Source organism: Oryctolagus cuniculus, chromosome 5 (assembly GCF_964237555.1).
Source record: "Oryctolagus cuniculus chromosome 5, mOryCun1.1, whole genome shotgun sequence".
Classification (NCBI taxonomy): domain Eukaryota; kingdom Metazoa; phylum Chordata; class Mammalia; order Lagomorpha; family Leporidae; genus Oryctolagus; species Oryctolagus cuniculus.
In genome coordinates, this window is record NC_091436.1 from 26,574,768 (window position 1) to 26,595,262 (window position 20,495).

A 20,495-nucleotide genomic window follows, 5' to 3' on the forward strand; every position below is an offset into this window, starting at 1 on the left:
AGAATTTCTCCTAGAAAATATGCAAACCCATGGAGAGCCTGAACAACATGCTTCTGAATGAAAAAGTGGGTCACAGAAGAAATAAAAAACAAAAATTTCTGGAAACAAATGGAGGGTGACAATACAACATATCAAAACTTATGTTATACATCAAAAGCAATGTTAAGGCCGGCGCCGCGGCTCACTAGGCTAATCCTCCGCCTAGCGGCGCCGGCACACCAGGTTCTAGTCCCGGTCGGGGCACCGGATTCTGTCCCGGTTGCCCCTCTTCCAGGCCAGCCCTCTGCTGTGGCCCGGGAGTGCAGTGGAGGATGGCCCAGGTGCTTGGGCCCTGCACCCCATGGGAGACCAGGAAAAAGCACCTGGCTTCTGGCTCCTGCCACCGGATCGGCGCGGTGCGCCGGCCGCAGTGCGCTGGCCGCGGCGGCCATTGGAGGGTGAACCAACGGCAAAGGAAGACCTTTCTCTCTGTCTCTCTCTCTCACTGTCCACTCTGTCAAAAAAAAAAAAAATTGCTTTTTTTTTTTTTTTAAGAGGAACATTTATAGCAAGTATATCAATAAAGTGGAAAGGCATCAAATAAATGAGCTATCAAGTTATCTCAAGGACCTAGAAAAACAAACAAAACCTAAAATTAGTAGGATCAAAGAAATAATCAAAATGAGAGAATAAACAAAAAAGAATACAAAAGATCAGTGAAATGAAGAGCTGTTGCTAGAAAAATAAATTGGTACAGGATTGGCACAACTAACCAATAACAAAACAAAAAAAAAAAAGAAGGGAGAAGACCCAAATCAATAAAATCAGAGATGAAAAAAAGAGATGTAAAAACAGATACCACAAATATAAAAATAATAAATAAATCACCAGAACTACTATAAGCAGTTTTATGCAAACAAACTGAAAAATCTAGAAGAAATGGATAGATCACTGGACACTTACAATTTACCAGAACAGAGGAATGAAGATACTGAAACAAACATTCCAATAACTAAGATGGAGATTGAATCAGTAATAAAGAACATCCCAACAAAGAAAAGCCCAGGTCCAGATGGCTTCACTGCTGAATTCTACTGGACATTTAAAAAACTAACTACAATTCTTCTCAAGCTATTCAAAACAAATGAAAGGGAGGGAATCCTCACAAATTCTTTCTCTGAAGCCAGCATCACTTTAATTCCTAAACCTGAAAAAAGATGCAACAGAGAAAGAGAACTACAGACCGATTTCCTTGATGAACACAGATGCAAAAATCCTCAATAAAACACTAGCTAATCAAATCCAACAACACATCAGAAAGATCATTCACGTGGACCAAGTGAGACTTATCCCTAGTATAGAGGGATGGTTCAACATTCACAAATCAATCAATGTGATACATCACATTAACAAACTGAAGAAAACCATATGATTATCTCAATAGACACAGAGAAAGCATTTGATAAAACACAACACTCTTTCATGATGAAAATGCTAAGCAAATTGGGTATAGAAAGATCTTTCCTCAACTCAATCAAGGCAATTTATGACAAGTGCATGGCCAGCATCCTATTTATGGGGAAAAGTTGGAAGCATTCCCACTGAGATCTGGAACCAGACAAAGATGACCTCTCTCACCATTGATATTATAGTCCTGGAAGTATTAGCCAGAGCCATTAGGCAAGAACAAGAAATCAAAGGGATACAAATTGGGAAGTAGGAAGTCAAACTAACCCTACTTAAGATGACATGATCCTATATATAGGGGATCTAAAAGACTTCACTAAGATTCTATTGGAACTCATAGAAGAGTTTGGTAAAATAGCAGGATATAAAATCAACACACAAAAATCAAATTATGCTTTTGTATACACAGACAGTGCCATGGTTGAGAAAGAACTTCTAAGATCAATCCCATCCACAACAGCTACAAAAAAAAAAAAAAAAAAAAATCAAATACCTTGGAATAAATTTAACCAAGGATGTCAAAGATTTCTATGATGAGAATTACAAAACATAAAGAAAGAAAATCTTCTATGTTCATGGACTGGAAGAATCAAGATGCTAGCAGACAGAAAAATTTGACACATAACAAGAAGCAACAGTCCAAACACATCAAGCAACGACAAAATAATGGAAATAACAGATACTAACATTAAAAAATAAGAAATCATTAACAAAGAACTTAAAGAAATCATGTATTAAAGACATGGAACATACACAAAGGAAATCAAGAGGGACTTTTAGAGATGAAAAACGTATTTGAAAGGAAAAATTCACTGGATAGGATTAAAAGCAAGATGCCAAACAAGAAATAGTGAACTTTGAAAAACAGCAATGGAAATCACCGAAAATACAATGTGGAGGAAAAGAATTAAGAAAATAAGAAAAAAAAAAAAAAAGAATTCAAAGGTCAGTCTCCTGAGGTATGAAAAGTATCATATGTGGAAAAAAAAGGTGAGGGGAAGAGTGGGCTGACGATAAAAAGTGTTGAAACATGAAATCAACCAATTAAAATTTTTTATCCACCAAAAATATCTGTCAAAATTAAAGAAGAAATTAAAGCTTACTTCACACAATAAAACTAAGAGTATTCATTGGCAGGAAGTCTGCATAAGAAATGATAGATAGGGTTCTTCAAAAAGAAAGAAAAATATCAGATCTAAAACATAACTATAAAAGGGAATGTGAGTGTTGAAAATGGTATTTATATGGTAAAATATTTAAAAAAAGACTTTTTTTTTTTTTTTTGACAGGCAGAGTTAGGCAGTGAGAGAGAGACAGAGAGAAAGGTCTTCCATTCCGTTGATTCACCCCGCCAAAATGGCCACTACAGCCAGCATACTGCGCCAATCCGAAGCCAGGAGCCAGGTACTTCCTCCTGGTCTCCCATGCAGGTGCAGGGCCCAAGCACTTGGGCCATCCTCGACTGCCTTCCCAGGCCACAAGAGAGAGCTGGACTGGAAGAGGGGCAACCAGGACAGAATCCGGCGCCCCAACCAGGACTAGAACCTGGAGTGCCGGCACCACAGGCAGAGGATTAGCCAAGTGAGCCACGGCACTGGCCAAGACTTATTTTCTTATGTATAGATTTCTTTGAGACAGAATGGGTGATTTAAACAAAACAAAACAAAACAAAACAAAACAAAACAAAACAGGGCAGGCATTTGGACAGCTTAGGATACCGACATTCCTTATCAGAGTGTATAGGTTCAAGTTGATTTAATTTTTGATTCCAGCTTCCTGCTGACGTACCCTTGGTAAGCAGGAGGTCATGGCTCAAGTCACTGGATCTCTGTCAGCTATGTGGGAGACCCAGACTGGGTTCAGGGCTCCTGGCAACATTCAATTGGACCCAGAGTCTGCTGTTACGGCATTTAATGGTGATCCAGAAGATGGAATAGCTCTATTTCTTTCAAATAAATAGAAATTTTAAATTAAAAAATGTTTTATAGGGTTTAAGGAATATGTGTAAGAACAATGTATAGTAACTATAGCAAAAGGACAGGAGAGAATAAAGAAAATAATTACCTCATATGTGATGTTATGTATTATAAATCAATAAACTTAGGTTAAGTGGTAGATTGTGTTGTAAGCACTAGAGTAACCATTAGGTAACTGGGGAACTATTTAATAAGCCCACAGTGGAGGCATAATGACATCTTTTAAAAATTTGAAGGGCAGGCCGGTGCCGCGGCTCAATAGGCTAATCCTCCACCTGCAGCGCCGGCACCCCGGGTTCTAGTCCCAGTTGGGGTGCCGGATTCTGTCCCAGTTGCTCTTCTTCCTGTCCAGCTCTCTGCTGTGGCCCGGGAGTGCAGTGGAGGATGGCCCAGCCTTGGGCCCTGCACCTGCATGGGAGACCAAGAGAAGCACCTGGCTCCTGGCTTAGGATCAGCGCAGTACACAGGCTGCAGCGGCCATTGGGGGCTGAAACAATGGAAAAGGAAGACCTTTCTCTGTCTCTCTCTCTCACTGTCTAACTCTGCCTGTCAAAAAAAAAAAAAAAAAAAAAATTGAAGGGCAGGAAAAAAAAAGAACAAATGAGGCATAGTAAACTTAAACACAAACACATTAAAGATTACATTAAATTAAGTGGCCTAACCACAGGTAATTGTGCCCCCAACATTTTATCTCAGCAAAAAGTATATAAACATTGTCATATATAAGCATCCTTAGCCCTAACTTCTTTCACTTAGCAAACTGCTGTTAATTCATGAGGTTGCATGTTTTAGTACATTTTGATTGCTAAGCAATGATCCATTTATTCCACTGCATGGAAATACTATAATCAGTTCATTTAACTTGAATATCAGAACATCTGAATTATTTCTAGTTTCTGATGAATACAAACAAAGGCACTAAAAATAGAAATCACTTAAATATTCTGTTAAAAGGCAGAGGTTATCATATTGGATAAAAAAATTAACAAGATCTGACAATATACTGTCTACAAGATTTCGGTGAGTTGGAGTTAAAAATAAAAACTAATTATCATGAGTCAAACACTGATATAGTTATTTAAAAGTAGAAAAACAAATTAATCCATCAAAAATTTTTCTGAAATGAACACCATTATCCTGATTTTATGAACAAAGAAACTGAAGCTCACAAAAAATTATATTTGCCCAAGGTCTTGTAGCCAATAACTGGTGGGTTAGAATTTGACTCAGGTACAGTCTGGCTCAAGATTCACCATATCAAAACATCTCTATATATGCACATAAAATTAAATAAAACCATAATTTTACATACATGAGACTATATAATTTGTTTGCACCATTTGGTTTTTACACTATGCTGTGGAAAACTTTTGTAATGAATGTAGTCTCATATCACTTTCACAGTTACATAATACTCTGATACGGTATTATTATTATTTTTACAATGTTATCATCTCCTTTAGGTAAATTCTAATAAATTAGGCCACCCTTTTAAGAAGTCCAATATTTGGTGTCTTCATATGGAGTCGCTTTAATTTGTGATTATTACAGATTAATATATTAATCTCATTAAGAACCTTATTGATCCAATTGTTTCACTGTTTGTTTTTTTCTTCATAAGAAACTGAGGCTCAGGGATATTAGCTAGCACTTGAAGTTATAGAACAGAAATGTTTACATAACTTTAACTTTTAATTACTTAAAAAAAATGCCCACCAAAGAAAACAGAATGGAAATGTGGCAATATATTAAGAGACACGGACCTTACTTAAAAAAATACCTTACTCAAAAAATAGATTATTCTCACAAAATAAAACTCATGTTTGAATAAATGTTTGTAAAAACCAAAAGATTAATGAATCCAAGTAGATAAATCAGTGGTCCAATCTCCTGTGTGTTTTTATTATCAACCTGTCATTCCTATAATATAGTATTCTAAGTCAGCATATATTAAAAAATAGACAATAAGACTACTGAAACTAATTTATCATACAGATTCAGAAAACAGCAAAGAAAGAATTAACTGCTTTTTTTTGCTTTGTATCTGAATTTTAAATCCAATTTTTACATGATTAACAACAAAACAGTAGGATACTGATTATTAATGCTAATATCCATGTGGCTTACAACCTTGATCAACAAGGAAATCCACTATCACTTAGTCTTGATTAAACCAGGCTAAAATTTCTATTCCTATGTCCTGTTACATCTCAGAACTAATGTAACCATATGTACTTGCAACTTCCTGAATTGTATCTAATTTTCCTAATATATTACTGAGGCCCTCTCGAAAACATTTTCTGAAAGTCTATTAATTTTACAATGTCACCCCCTAGAGGAAACAAAAAACAAAACATGAAACTTTATGTATTTGGTTACTTAGAACAAATTTAAAAAGGATGGAAAGATCTTTGGGATTTAGCTTTATGTATGGCACTAAGCCTGCAGGCTCAGAATATTTATCATAAAGTCTCTACTTTTAATAGGGACTCAAGCGTATTTCCTGGCTATGTTAAAGGGGTGGAAGGAAAGAACTTAAGAGATATATTGTTAATAACAGAAATGCTGTCGTTAATTTCCATTCAGGAATTGCCCAGATTATTTTACTGGCTTTCTCCCCCTTCATGTACCACCAATTTAACTAGTTCCTTTTCCCTTGCTCGCTCAACAACTAATTCTCTAATTACTATCTACTACCAACAATTTTCAGTAAAACATTTCTCATCTGAATTTGTCATTTAGATCCTGGGTCCATCACTTAGTAAAAAAGTGAGTCAGTATGTGACAAACTTCAGCTCACCCATCAGGAAAAGGCCCAAAATATAACATCCCACAAAGTAATCAGGCAAAAGAATTGGTTAACATCAGCTGGATCAAAGATGGCATCTAACTTAACCTCAAGGAGACCTAAAACCCTATTATACCTTCATTATAATAATATTAGCATAGTAAAAATTGCTTGCATCCTTACAGTTTACAACTGTCATGACAAGCTAAGGTAGTTGACCATACAAGGAGATCTCTAATTCCTGTAAGTTGCCACCCTTTCCTAGAAATACAATGAATGTTCTGTCAGATATATTTTTTTAAAGATTTATTTATTTGAAAGGCAGAGCTACAGAGAGGCAGAGGCAGAGAAAGAGAGGACTTCCATCTGCTGGTTCACTCTCCAGATGGCTGCAACAGGAGAGCTGAGCATATTTGAAGCCAGGAGCCAGGAGCTTCTTCCGGCTTTTCCACTGGGGTGCAGGGGCTCAAGGTCTTGGGCCATCTTCTACTGCTTTCCTAGGCCATAGCAGAGAGCTGGATTGGAAGTGGGTTAGCTGAGACTCAAACCAGCATCCATTTGGGATGCTGGCACACAGGCAGCGGCTTTACCCACTATGCCACAACACTGGCCCCAAAACTGGAATTTCTAAAGTATAGCTGCCTTAAATTTTACCAAAATGCTTTCTAAAATTTTGTACCAATTCCCGTGGCCATTTCAGAAAATATTTTTACCCTGTACTCATTTGCAGTTACAATTTTTTCAGTCAAAACCAAGCAGGTCATTATAATTTACATTTAATGAAAGAAATTAAAAAAATTACAGTAAAACAGATCCCTCCTAAAGCATGAAGTTCTGTCCTACTGAAGCCTTGTTTTTTTAATCTAAAAACAAAAGCCTAAAGAAAAATCTGCTGCCTTTTAACCCAACCTGTATTTCAGAAAAAGAAGCAAATCTCTCAATACTATTTAGGAAACTATCATAATGTTAAACCAAAAATTTCAAAATGAAAAAATCTTTTAGAAAAAAGACCTTACTTGTAATATTCTTGGTGTTGGAGACTGGTACAAAAGAAAAAATAGACTAGCACAGTAAGAAAAACACAATAAATTCACAGCTTTGACACCAAAAATGGAACACAAAAGAAGAAAAACTGCTAAACTGGACATGATCAAAATGAAAAACTTTTGATCTGTGGCCGTCGCTGTGGTGCAGTGGATTAAAGCCCGGCCTGAAGTGCGGACATCCCACATGGGCGCCGGTTCTAGTCTTGGCTGCTCCTCTTCCGATCCAGTTCTGTTATGGCCTGGGATAGCAGTAGAAGATGGCTCAAGTCCTTGGGCATCCGCACCCGTGTGAGAAACCTGGAAGAAGCTCCTGGCTCCTGGTTTCGGATCCGCACAGCTCCGGCCAGCCGTTGCGGCCATCTGGGGAGTGCACCAACGGATGGAAGACCTTTCTCTCAGTCTCTCCCTCTCACTGTCTGAAACTCTACCTCCCAAATAAATAAATAAATAAATAAATCTTTAAAAAAAAAAAAAAAAAAAAACTTTTGGTCTATGAAAGACCATGTTATGAAGATGAAAAGACAAGGTATAGACTAGAGGAAAATACTACAAAACACATGTGACAAAAGACTAGTTATGAGAACTTATGAAGAACTTTCAAAACTCAATCATAAAAAATGGCTAAAACCATGAATGGACATTTCACTGAAGACAATACACATACAGTGGGCAAGCACAAGAAAAGGTGTTCAACTTCATTAGCCACCAGGGAAACCAAAAATAAATAAATAAATAAAGCCACAACAGGTCTCACTGTAACTGTAACAATGCCTAGAATTAAAAATATTGACACTCAAAATGTTGGCAAGAATATGGAAAAACCATATCACTTATCATGTTTAGCAAATCTGAGTCTAAATGATGCAGCCACTCTAGAAAACAATTTGTCCATATCTTATAAAACTAAACATGCAATTACCATATGATCCAGGAACTATATACCTGTTTGTATTTAGCTTAGAGAAATAAAAACTTAATTTTCACAGAAAAATCTATATGTGACTATACCAGTTCTATTCATGTTATAAACTGGAAATAACACAAATGTCCTTCAATGGTTAACTGTTAAACACTTAAAACAGGTTGTGGAAAAATAGAATTAATAGAATCATCCCACCAGACTGAAACTGTCAGTTTAATCTGCTTGCTAGATTTGTTTTCTCTAGACTTGAAACAATAAAATTCTAGATGGCCATGCACATGAAACCTCGGATGGAAGCAGTTTCTGCAAACTGGTACTGCTGTCCCCCTCCAGAAGCCATTTCCTGCTGGAATCCTGTCTTGACTCCTGTTCCCAACAACACCCCTTTTCAGCATGAAGCAGCCAAAGTGATCATCACCCAGTTCCCTAACAGAAGTTAGGGTCCATTCTTTCGGGGGCGGGAATGTTAGGAATCAGATGGGTTAATAGGTAGTAGAAACTGGGGTGCAGAGTGCTTGCTTTCTCACTAGGGTTGTTTTTAGCAAGGTCAAAAATGCCAGGTTGCCCACTCCTTGAAAGCTTCTAATTTTACTTAAGAATAGCAAGGGAATGGTGATTCCATCTTCCTGAGGTCAGTTTACTGTAAACAAGTTACCTATCTCACCCTTCTTATGGCTCTTTGCTTTATCATGAGCAAGCCAGATAGGATAAAAGATTGAAAATCAGGTCTTTTGATGGGTTTTGTCCCTGCCTTATAACTGAGTGTCAAGCTGACAAGTTTTTCTTTTCTTCCCCAAAACTGTGTTTAAAAACCCCAGTACCAAGGGACCTTCTGGGTTTTTTTTTTCCTCTCTTGGAAGACCCCCCCATCCATGATCCTCTGGCTGGAGGTCTCTGACTCTAATAAATCTTGCTTTTAAATCTCATAAAAATAAAAAGTTTATTTTAGTGCCCCAACTTTTTGATAGTCACACTTTTTTTTTTCCCTAAAATATATTTTCCATGAAGTTTTAATGATGTGGCATACATACCACGGATACAGTAGTTAAAAAGGAACAAACTAATTTGAATGAATCTCCAGTGAAGATATAATTTATATATGAACACATATGTGTATATATATATACATAAATGTATGTGTACACGTGTTTGTAGGTAGATAGGATTTTATTGATACAGCATGTGTTTAAATGCTAAAATTTTAGAAATGCAGAACAGGTTAGTATTTGCCAGGATTTGGGAGTAAGGCAGGGTAGAGGGGACAGTATGTATTGTTATAAAAGGGAAACACAAGGGATCCTTCTTAAAAACTGTTCAGTATTTTGACAAAACTGTTTAGAACTAAACATATACATAAGATACATGTAAGTCTGAGAAAGTATAAGATTAGCAGATTGTTTCCATGTCAATATTCTGGTTATAATATTATGGTTTTACAAAATATTACCATGGGGCAGGGGTCACTGAACAAAGAACACAGAGGACCATACTGTATTATTTTAGACAACTGCATGTAAATCTTGAATTACCTCAAAAAGAAAATGTTGGGGCTGGCATAGTGGTTAGGCTGGTTAGGCTGCCTCCTATAATGCCAGCATCCCACATGAACACCAGTTCAAGTCCTGGCTGTTCTGCTTCCATTCTAGCTCCTTGCTAATGTGCCTGTAAAAGCAATGGAAAGATGGCCCAAGTACCTGAGACCCTGCACCCACATGGGAGACCATGATGAAGTTCCAGGCTCCTGGCTTCTGCTGGGCCCAGCCCTGGCCATTGTGGCCATCTGAGGAGTGAACCAATGAATTAAAGATTTCTCTCTCTCTTTCTCTCTGTAACTCTCTCTTACAAATAAATAAAATTAAAAAAGAAAAGTCTAGTTAAAAAAAAGAAAGAAAAAACTAGTGGGATCCTTTACAAAATGGAGAGTTGCTACAAATATGAAAAATTTTACTATTTTGCTATTACTCACTAAAATAAAAAGTTCAGAGAAGTAAACAATAAGCCTCATAGCACTACTACAGAAAGCCAAAAAGTAATTTAATCTACATTTCAACATTCCTTCCTGATTAAAAAAGAAAACACCAAATTATTTAGAATAATAACTTCTAGCAGAAGATGGGGCAAGTGCTTGGGCTCCTGACCCCATGTGGGAAATGTGGAAGAAACTCCTGGCTCCTGGCTTTGGATCAGCCCAGTTCTGGATATTGAGGATATTTGGGGAGTTAACCAGAGGATGGAAGATCTCTCTCTCCCTGTTTCTCTGTTTAATTCTAACTTTCAAATAAATAAATAAATCTTTAAAAAAAAAGTAAACGGATATTTATAAGACAATGTAATAAGATTAAGGATATACAGGAACAATTTCTAGATTACCTTAAGCAGTCATAAAAAAAACTACAAAAATTAAAATTTGTACTTGATCACTTGATTTAAATGAGTGAAATTAAGAGAAATGAGAAGGGAATTCCAGGCAGAGCATCGCATGTAAAGCACCAGAAGTAAAAGAGAAAATAACGCTTTCATGTATCAGTATATAGCTTAGCAAGTAATCTTACATTGTTTTTCTCCCCTAAAATTCTTCCTTGCTCTAGGAATTTAGAAAGTCTTATGTGCTCTAAGACTACAGAAATGTATCTCTTCATACAATTTTAAGTTGATAAATAGACCTCTTTATTATATGTTTAAACAGGAAGAAAAAAATGTGATTTCTATGCAATACCAAATATTGACATCTCTTTTCCAAGAGTCAGAAATTTTATATTTTTCTTTATTCTTTTAACCCATATTTGTATTGACTAACTTTAGAATCTCATTAAAAGGAATGTGTATACATGCTCAAAAGTAGTTACTTGATTATTCTATTTCTGCAAAAAAATACAAAAATTGAAATATAAATTTTTACCAAATTTCCTGTGAAATAAGATGCTAAATATTAAAATTTTTCTTCTTGAATAACCTGCATTATTTAATACATAATAGATCAAAACAACATAAATATTATATTTCTTAACAACCACTAAATATAAAAAGTTGTATTGGAAATGCATCTTATAATGAGTTAAACTGGGGCTTGGCATTGGGGTACAGCAGGTAAAGTCTTCACTTGAGAAGCCAGATCCTGCATGAGGGCTGGTTTGAGTTCTGGCTGCTCCACTTAGAACCCAACTAACTGCTAATGAGTTAGGAAGGCAATGGAAAATGACCTGAATATTTGTGATCCTGCCACCCACCAGATGGATTTCCAGGCTCCTGGCTTTGTGGTCATGTGGGGAAAGAACCAGAGGATGGATGATCTCTCTGTTCTCTTGCCCACTTCTCTCTGTAACAATCATTTCAAATAAATAAATCTTTTAAAAAATGAATCAGATCAAACTAAGTTATATTTATTATCATCATGAGCTAGATTAGAACACTGAAGTTCCATTCCTACTTTTGAATCTAACATGGGGAAAAATCTCATTCACATAAAGAAGCAAATCAGAATGGAAATTGTGCCATAGCAAAATCTGAATTCTTTCTTCTGTGTTACAGGCTAACAACCATATAGTCACCTCTCACTGAATAATATTTCTTAATAATATCTTGGCTGATACTTCAATTAAGTGTGCTTCAGGGCTGGCACTGTGGCACAGTGAGTTAACGCCCTGGCCTAAAGAGCCAGCATCCCATAAGGGCGCCAGTTTGAGACTTGGCTGCTCCACTTCTGATCCAGCTGTCTGCTATGGCCTGGGAAAGCAGTAGAAGATGGCCCAAGTCTGTGGGCCCCTGCACCCACATGGGAGATCCTGAAGAAGTTCCTGGGTCTTGGCTTTGGATCGGCACAGCTCCGGCTGTTGCAGCCAATTGGAGAGTGAACCAACAGATGGAAGACCTGTCTCTCTGTCTCTCCTTTTCTCTGTGTAACTTTTTTTTTTTTTTTTTTGACAGGCAGAGTTAGACAGTGAGAGAGACAGAGAGAAAGGTCTTCCTTTTTCTGTTGGTTCACCCCCCAAATGGCCACTACAGCCGGCGCACTGCGCCGATCCAAAGCCAGGAGACAAGTGTTTCCTCCTGGTCTCCCATGCGGGTGCAGGGCCCAAGCACTTGGGCCATCCTCCACTGCCTTCCCGGGCCACAACAGAGAGCTGGACTGAAGAGGAGCAATCAGGACAGAATCGGGCACCCCAACCGGGACTAAAACCCAGGGTGCCGGCACCACAGGTGCAGGATTAGCCAAGTGAGCCGCGGCACCAGCCCACTGTGTAACTCTTTCAAATAAATAAATAAATCTTAAAAAAAAAACAGGTGTGCTTCAAAATTTGTTTAAAAACTAGAAAATGTGCATGCATTTGGCACAGTAGTCAGGATACCACTTAAGATGCTTACATCCTGTTTCAGAGTGCATAGGTTCCAGTCCCTGCTACACTCCTGATTACAGTTGCCTGCTGATTAGCACTCTGGGAGGCAGCAAACGATGGCTAAAGTACTTGGGTCCTTGCTACCCAGTTGGAAGACTCAGAATGAGTTCCAAGCTCCAGGATCTAGCTAGGACTAGGCCCTTGTGTTGCAGGCATTTGGGGAGTAAACCAACAGGTGGAATTTGTCCACCCTTATCTCTATCTATCTTTCAAATAAATGAAAATTAAAAAAAAAAACTATAAAAGATGTGTTACTCTATAATTATTTTATTTACTCAATTCCTATGTTATACACAAAAATGTTACTACAAAAATTCATTATTTTACTTTCAATCAGAGCTTTCTACTTTATCATAGAACAGAAAAGATTGGGAAGAAAATGGAAATACTATTAGTTTGAACATCCCTTAGTCTCCCACCACCAGTTCCAATCAACCCTGTTTTAAATGTATTTCAAAATCTCATTTAAGGAGAATATTTACTAGATTAGATAACTGGCAAAGTCAATTAATGCTATACCAACTAAGACTTACTTTTTCAGAAAAATGTGAATGATTTTCCCATTAGAATATCAACCCAGGCCCTATCTCATTTCTGAATTCTAACTCTAAAACAATAAGCTACATAGCCTTACAGGAATGTGCTGTTCTGATGGAAAAGGGTACTGCTACTTCAGTATTCTTCCTTTGCTTTTTTAATTCTGTTCTCAATTCAAGCATGATATTCTTTAAGAATGAACAGAAAATGAAGCAGTATGGTAACAACAAAAAATTTTATCATTCTGGAAATTTAGAACATTTTAACACAGGAGAGTTTTTCCGAGGCATTACAATTAACAGATACGTGTGTGCATGTACACATGTTCACATGTAAAACACTGTGAAAGACACAGAGAATTTTCTGTTTTGGTCCTTTCATGTCCTAATTTCACCTTGGCCCCAAATTGCTACCCTTTCCCCCTTGATGAAATACAAAATGATCAAACAATGGTAATCCTCAGATCCATTCTTGAGCAACTATTCCTGAAAAGAGATAAAATCCAGGCGGCTCAGTGCATCCCCTGTACATAAAGTTCTACTCTCTTCCCTCACATCAGAACATACTTTTAGAACTTTTCTTGCCCAGCATTCTCAAATAAAGGCTTAATGTTGGGGACAGCACTGTAGCACAGCGGGTTAAAGCCCCGGCCTGCAGCCACCATCCCATGTGGGCACCAGTTAAGAGTCCTGGCTGCTCCACTTCCTAGTCAGCTTCCTGCTTTGACCTAGGAAGGCAGTGAAGATGGCCCAGGTCCTTGGGCCCCTGTGCCCATGTGGGAGACCTGGAAGAAGCTCTTGGCTCCTGGCTTTGGATCACTGTAGCTCCAGCCATTGTGGCCATTTAGGGAGTGAACCAGTGGATAGAAGAACTCTCTCTGGTTTTACCTCTGTCACTCAGTTGTTCAAATAAACAAAATAAATCTTTAAAAAAAAATTAATAAAGGCTTAATGTCTGCTCTGTTTGATTTTATTTCCTAAAAGACAAGAAGAGACAGGAAGCTCTGGCTAAAAATGCATGCTTCCCAAATAGTAATCATTTGAATAGTCTCTTTTTCTGGACATCCTGGAAGATTTTCCTTCTTCACTCCTGAAAGGGGCAATACACCATAAAAGTGATCATGTTTGGGGCCAGCACTGTGGCGCAGTGGGTTAACGCCCTGGCCTGAAGTGCTGGTATCCTATATGGGTGCTGGTTCAAGACCCAGCTGCTCTACTTCCAATCCAGCTCTCTGCTATAGCCTGGGAAATTGGCAGAAAATGGCCCAAGTCCTTGGGCCCCTGCACCCACGTGGGAGACCCAGAAGAAGCTCCTGGATCCTGGCTTTGGATCGATCCAGCTCCGGCAGTTGCGGCCAATTGCAGAGTGAACCAGTGGATGGAAGACCTCTCTCTCTTTCTGCTTCTTCCTCTCTTTGTGTAACTCTGACTTACAAATAAATAAATAAATCTTAAAAAAAAAAAAGTGATCATGTTTGAATATATGCTTTCTTTAAAGGAAAAGGGCAATTGTGAACAGGAAATGGCAAAAGACTACTTTGCTATTCTTACCACAGGAGTTTTGTCAAGAAGATCAATTTTAGGAAACAAAGCATCGAAATTTAAAAGTGTGACACTGGGACAGATTCCTTTTTATTCCTTTTTTTTTTTTTTTTTTTTTTTGATAGGCAGAGTGGACAGTGAGAGAGAGAGAGAGACAGAGAGAAAGGTTTTCCTTTTGCCGTTGGTTCACCTTCCAATGGCTGCCGCGGCCAGCGTGCTGCGGCTGGCACATCGCGCTGCTCCAAAGCCAGGAGCCAGGTACTTCTCCTGGTCTCCCATGCAGGTGCAGGGCCCAAGCACTTGGGCCATCCTCCACTGCACTCCCTGGCCATAGCAGAGGGCTGGCCTGGAAGAGGGGCAACCAGGACAGAATCCGGCGCCCCGACTGGGACTAGAACCCGGGGTGCTGGCGCCGCAAGGCGGAGGATTAGTCTATTGAGCCGCGGCGCCGGCCCCTGATTCCTTTTAAATTACTGGAGCCCAGTCTGAAGAGCACTGATTTCCTATGCTTAGCACACAACTATAAGGAAAGAAGTTCCTACAAATGGTATTTTATTGACCAGTAGAATCAGACCCATAAATATAGTAGCTATGGAAATGATCAGACAGCAAGTATAAATGAACACATTAAAAGTGTTTCAATAAAAAAGTGATTAAAAATATCACCAGTAATAAGAAAGTATCAGAAATAACTAGGCCAATTTGAAAACAAATATAGTGGCATTTAAAAACAAAAGAGAAAAATTCAATAAGTGGGTTAAACAATAGGATATATGGATGTGGAAATAGGCCTCAAAAACTCATGGGATATACCAGAGACAAAAATTAAAAAACATGAAAGAATTAAGAGACATGGGAATGAAAAATGCTATGTTAATCAAAATTTATAAGGAAACAGAGATAATAAAAGAGAAGCATTATGTGATCAGATTATAACAGAGAACTTTCCAGAACTGATGAGATACCTGCTAGCTGGAACATATTTTGGCCCCCAAACTCATATAGTAGGCTAAACTTCAGAGTCTTACTGGCACTGAGAATGCACCAACTTAACCCAATTATAAAGCTGGAAGTGAGGCATTTGGCGGTGACTGGATTGGATTGGGTCACTGGGGTGAAGTCCTCATAATTGAATCCTGGCAGCTTTAGATGAGGCAGAGACACAGACATACATGCACCCTCTTGTTTTATGATGCTCCACATCACCTCAGGACTCCTGCCAGCAGGAAAGCCTTGGAAACAGGCCAAACCTAGGATCTTGAATTGTGAACCTCCAAAACTATGAAAAGAAAAAAAACACAGTTTTTTCTTTTATAGAGTTAGGCTGCCTCAGGTAATTTATTATAGTAGTGAAAAGCTACTAATACGAAATCCATTGAGATATTCAGAATCCAAAGTCCCAAAAAGTATACAAAAAGAGAAAAAGGCCTAGGAAATCAGAATGTAAACCATAAAGGAAGAAATAGAGAAGTTGGCTATATTTTAAAATTAACTACTTTTGAATACAGGACTCCTTAAATAGAGTAAAAAACCAAACTTCGAACTAGAAGACATCTCCAACACATATAAAGCAGAATTAGTATCTACGTTATTAATAAAAAAAAAGGGCAATACAAAACAGACAAAAGCAATAAACAGGCATTTCAAAGGGGGGGGTCACAAATGGTTAATTAACATATGAAAAGATGTTCACCCTTATTAAGACTCAGAATTGTAAATTTCTGCTCCAAGGAGACATCATTTCACACCCAGCAGGCAGGCAGAATTACAAAATCTAAAAACCTATCAAATATAGTGGGAACATTACTGTCCATTATTCCTTAAACTCTACATGCACATGACATATATTCTTTTATATGCATCTGTTTGATAACAAAATTTTCATTAAGTCTAGACTTTGTGATTAAAACGTTTGTTCATAACCCTGGTGAGAGTAATTTCAGTAAAATATTGGGCATCAACACTACTCTGAATTGGGTTGAAAAAACCTTTATTGATAAGGATGTAAAGACAACCACAGACAACTATTTCAATCTACAAGGTTCGGTAGACAGCAAAGTGGGACACCTTGGAAAGAACTAGGAGACAATACTAACATAGGAATAAAGGGTCCCTTGGGCAGTCACAAAAGTTTATAATATAGTTCATGAATAGGGATTAGTTTTAGACAGGAACAAGGGGTCCTATTCCACTGTTAAGAGAGATTACCTCTTTGTCCATGTCACACTGAGTTTCCCCCTCTTGATATCCAATTCAGTCACAAAAGCTCCCCTGCTCCTCCTTTCACACACACAGCAAGGCCTGCCTTTCATGCCTTTCTTCCAGTGAACTCAGTGAATTGTTCTCCAAACACTTGGAAATTGAAATACCCTTTGCACTCCCTACCATCATTCCTGGTATTCCTTATTCTCTTCCCTTGCTGTATTTTTCTCCATAACCTAACATTTTATCCATGCTCATGTTATTATATGTAAGATCAAAGACTACAGGAATTATGGCAAAAGTGCCCAGTGATTTGACACAAGGCAGAAACTCAATAATACATTTTGAATGATTAATGGTCCCTGCTTAAGGAACTTGAAGAACAAATATAATAGGAATAATTCTCTAAGATTTGAACGACACGAGAGAAATCCACAGAGAATGATCAACTGACTGACTACAGAAGAGGAGATATTTGAATTTAGATTTTGACTCAAGAGTTTTCCAAGCACAGAAAAAAGGTCGATGTTGCAAGAGAGTGGAGAACATGGTGGTTGGGCAGGGGGTCTTGCATTTGAAAAATGAGGTGTGGAGTATGGCAGGGATGAAGTGGACCAGGTTGTAGCTAACCTAACAACGCCCACAACAGAGGACATACAGTACTGAGCTCCACTAAAACCAAACCAAACCCTTCTCAGCAGATTGACAGGTGCTTGGTCACCTGTTTTAATTGCACTGAAGGTACAGTATGGGATATGAAAAATTTACGTGAAATTACGGGAACCACTCCTCTTATCACCGTTTAGAAGACGTCTGGACAATCTTCTGTGTAACACAACAGAAGTCGGCACGTTGCTACTGAAGGTCTCAACTGCAGGTATTAAAGTCCTGACAGGTTAGTAACAGAAACTCTCCATTGAACCATTTATCCGCTTCCGAACGGGCTTGCAGCCTGTGCAAGTTACCACGTTTCCAACCGATCCGTCCTCCTTTTGTCCACATCACTACTCCCTTAGAGGCACTCACCTGCGTTTAACCCCAGACTCAATTACTGCCCTACCCGGGTTATTTGCCAGAGACAGAAGGCTCTCCGGTGTGGACACAGACAACCTCGGGGAAGTGTGTTCGCGTTCCAGAGCCCATGCAGTCACTTCTGGGGCATTTAACTAACTCAAGGTGCTTTGAGGATTTTTTTTTTTTTTTGCCTTCCTGGGCTCTGTGAAAATGTTTGGCGCCCCGAAGACTGCGGGGATCCCCCGGCGTTCGCAGGGAGGCCCAGAGGTCGAAGCTCAAGTCTAAAGTCGGGAGGCGTGGCATGCCCCAAACACCCAGGGGCGGTGTGAGGGCCCCGGAACGTAACTGAGTAAGGGGGGGCGCGGCGACTCGAAAAGACTCACAGTAATAGGCCACCACAGGGTCCCGCTTGTCATGCTCCTGAGCCGTCCTCAGGTGATGCTGTATGCTCTTAAACTGTGGGGGGATCGGGGGCAGCGGAGCCAGCGCAGCCATCTCCACTCTAGGCTATCACCACTTCCTACTTGCGCGCCGCCGACACTTCCGCTTCCGTCTGGCCGGTCGCGCGCACGATCGCTCAGCGCAAATCCCCGCGCTGTTCCTTTACTCCACGAAATCGGGTCGACTACGGGAGCCCAACAGGGACATCACCAGTGCGCCTGACTCCTTGCGCCTGCAGCCTCGGGAATTTATGGCGCATGGCACCAGCGCGCCCTGCTGGTAGGAGGAAGACTTTTTGTTTTGCTTTGCTTTGCTTTGTTTTATTTGTTCTCTTTGTAACTAAAGGATGGAGGATTCTCTCTCTTTCCACCTCCTTGGAATTTTACCTTTCAAATAAATAAATCCTTGAAAAAAATAGGACAGAACAAGAAAGTCATGTTTCTTGACTAGGAGAAGGGTTATGGGCGTGGATAGACTTTGGTATCATTCGGGAATGATCAATTCCAGTTCTTAAAATATCAGCAATGTCTGCAGAAGGCTTTTGATTTTAGAAACTTTAATTTCAATTCTTGTATGAGGAGAGAAATGGTGTGTTTAAATTTAAAATTTTTTATGTTGACACATTGGTAAAATAACTGTATTTTTTTTCCCCCAAGCTTAAACATATTCAGATACATAAAGCTTAAAGAAAATCGTGCCTTTGTTCTGGACTGGCTAATGCATGTTTTGGTAGATGAATCATCTGTAGATTGCTTATCGCTGGATAGTGTTTAACCATTTGGAGATTATTTTTACATTCATTATCTTGTAATGCACAGGCAGGGTATTTGGACTTCCTGTTTTCTTACTAGTATACAGAAGAAATCAGCTTTACCTTCTATCCTCAGTGACTTTAACTCATTTTCTTGCCTCTTTCACAAACTATCATTCTTCAGGAATTTACAGCTTACTTCCTCCAACCACCTTCGTATTTATTTACAATCTGTTTTAGTCCCAGTGTTGAGGATTCATTTAAAACTCCTTTTCATAGTTCTGAGATTTCCCTCTGCGTGCCATTTTCTAATCACTCCCATTCCCCCACTCTGAAGGGCTAGCTTCATGGCCTTATGTCATCCACAGCCTTTGTCTGTATCTATTTGCAGAGTACATCATCTTATTCTTGGTCTTTTTCACCCAGCTGGGCTCTGAGTTCTATATTCTCTCTCAATCTAAGCCACAGATATGTGTTCTTTCTCTTTCTGTTATTCCCATTTCCATGACATTTCACTCAGGAATTGCTGAAATTAAAGAGAAATTAATGAAGAAAAGAAGACTAGGATAACCGTAAATGCCTTTTTTTCCTCCTGATAACTTCTCACATATTATTTTCCTGTTCTTGACTCTCAGCTGTGGTTGCTTTAATCTCCGAAGTTTTTAAATGACTGAACTCATATGGAGGTCAGTCTCCCAGGCATTTTGATTTTATTCTTCTTTGTTGGATCCTAAATGTCAGAATTTCTTCAAATGTCCCCATGAAATTTTAATGGGACATCCAGGGCTGAAAACCAGTGCCCCAGTGAACGTCCATAGATGACTTCCCTCTGCTCTGATTGCTTTGAGCGACACCTGAACTTCCTGCTATTGAGATTAAGATTGTAAGATGTGAATTATTTCTACTTCACTTGGCTACAACTCAAAAGTAATATGTACTTAGCTTTTGCTGTACATCTACCATGTATCATGAACGTTTCTATGGTATTTACATTAATTTGTTTAGTCTTCAGTAAACCCTGTGAGGAGTATATTATCATGGCCAACATTTCATTAATGAGAAAAATGAGACATAGATTTAGGTCTCTTTGTTTAAGATTTATTTATTTTTACTTGAAAAGTCAGGGTTACAGAGAGAGAAGGAGAGGCAGAGAGATAGAGGTCTTCCGTCCACGGGTTCACTCCGCAATAGGCCGTAATGATTGGAGCTGCACTGATCTGAAGCCAGGAGCTTCTTGTGGGTCTCCCACGTGGGTACAGGGGCCCATGGGCTTGGGCCATCTGCTACTGCTTTCCCAGGCCATAGCAGAGAGCTGGATCAGAAATGGAAGTCAGGACTCAAACCGGTGCCCATATAGGATGCCAGACTGCAGATGGCGGCTCTACTCACTATGCCAAAGCGCAGGTCCCGATTTTAGGTCTCTTGCACAAAGTCACA

At 38.9% G+C, this 20,495-nt stretch overlaps 1 protein-coding gene across 3 annotated transcripts in view; it reads right to left on the reverse strand.

Moving 5' to 3' along the window:
• Positions 1 to 18,426, reverse strand: part of VTA1 (vesicle trafficking 1) — a 105,000-nt gene extending 86,574 nt beyond the window's left edge. The window contains exon 1 of one of the 3 annotated variants that reach the window (XM_051854265.2): positions 18,250 to 18,426. In XM_051854265.2, the coding sequence (XP_051710225.2) occupies positions 18,250 to 18,361 (112 nt within the window). In that variant the 5' untranslated portion in view covers positions 18,362 to 18,426. The remainder of the gene's footprint in view (positions 1 to 18,249) is intronic. The other 2 variants (XM_070073492.1, XM_002714850.5) reach the window with 2 other exon arrangements.
• Between the last annotated feature and the right edge of the window lie 2,069 nt (positions 18,427 to 20,495).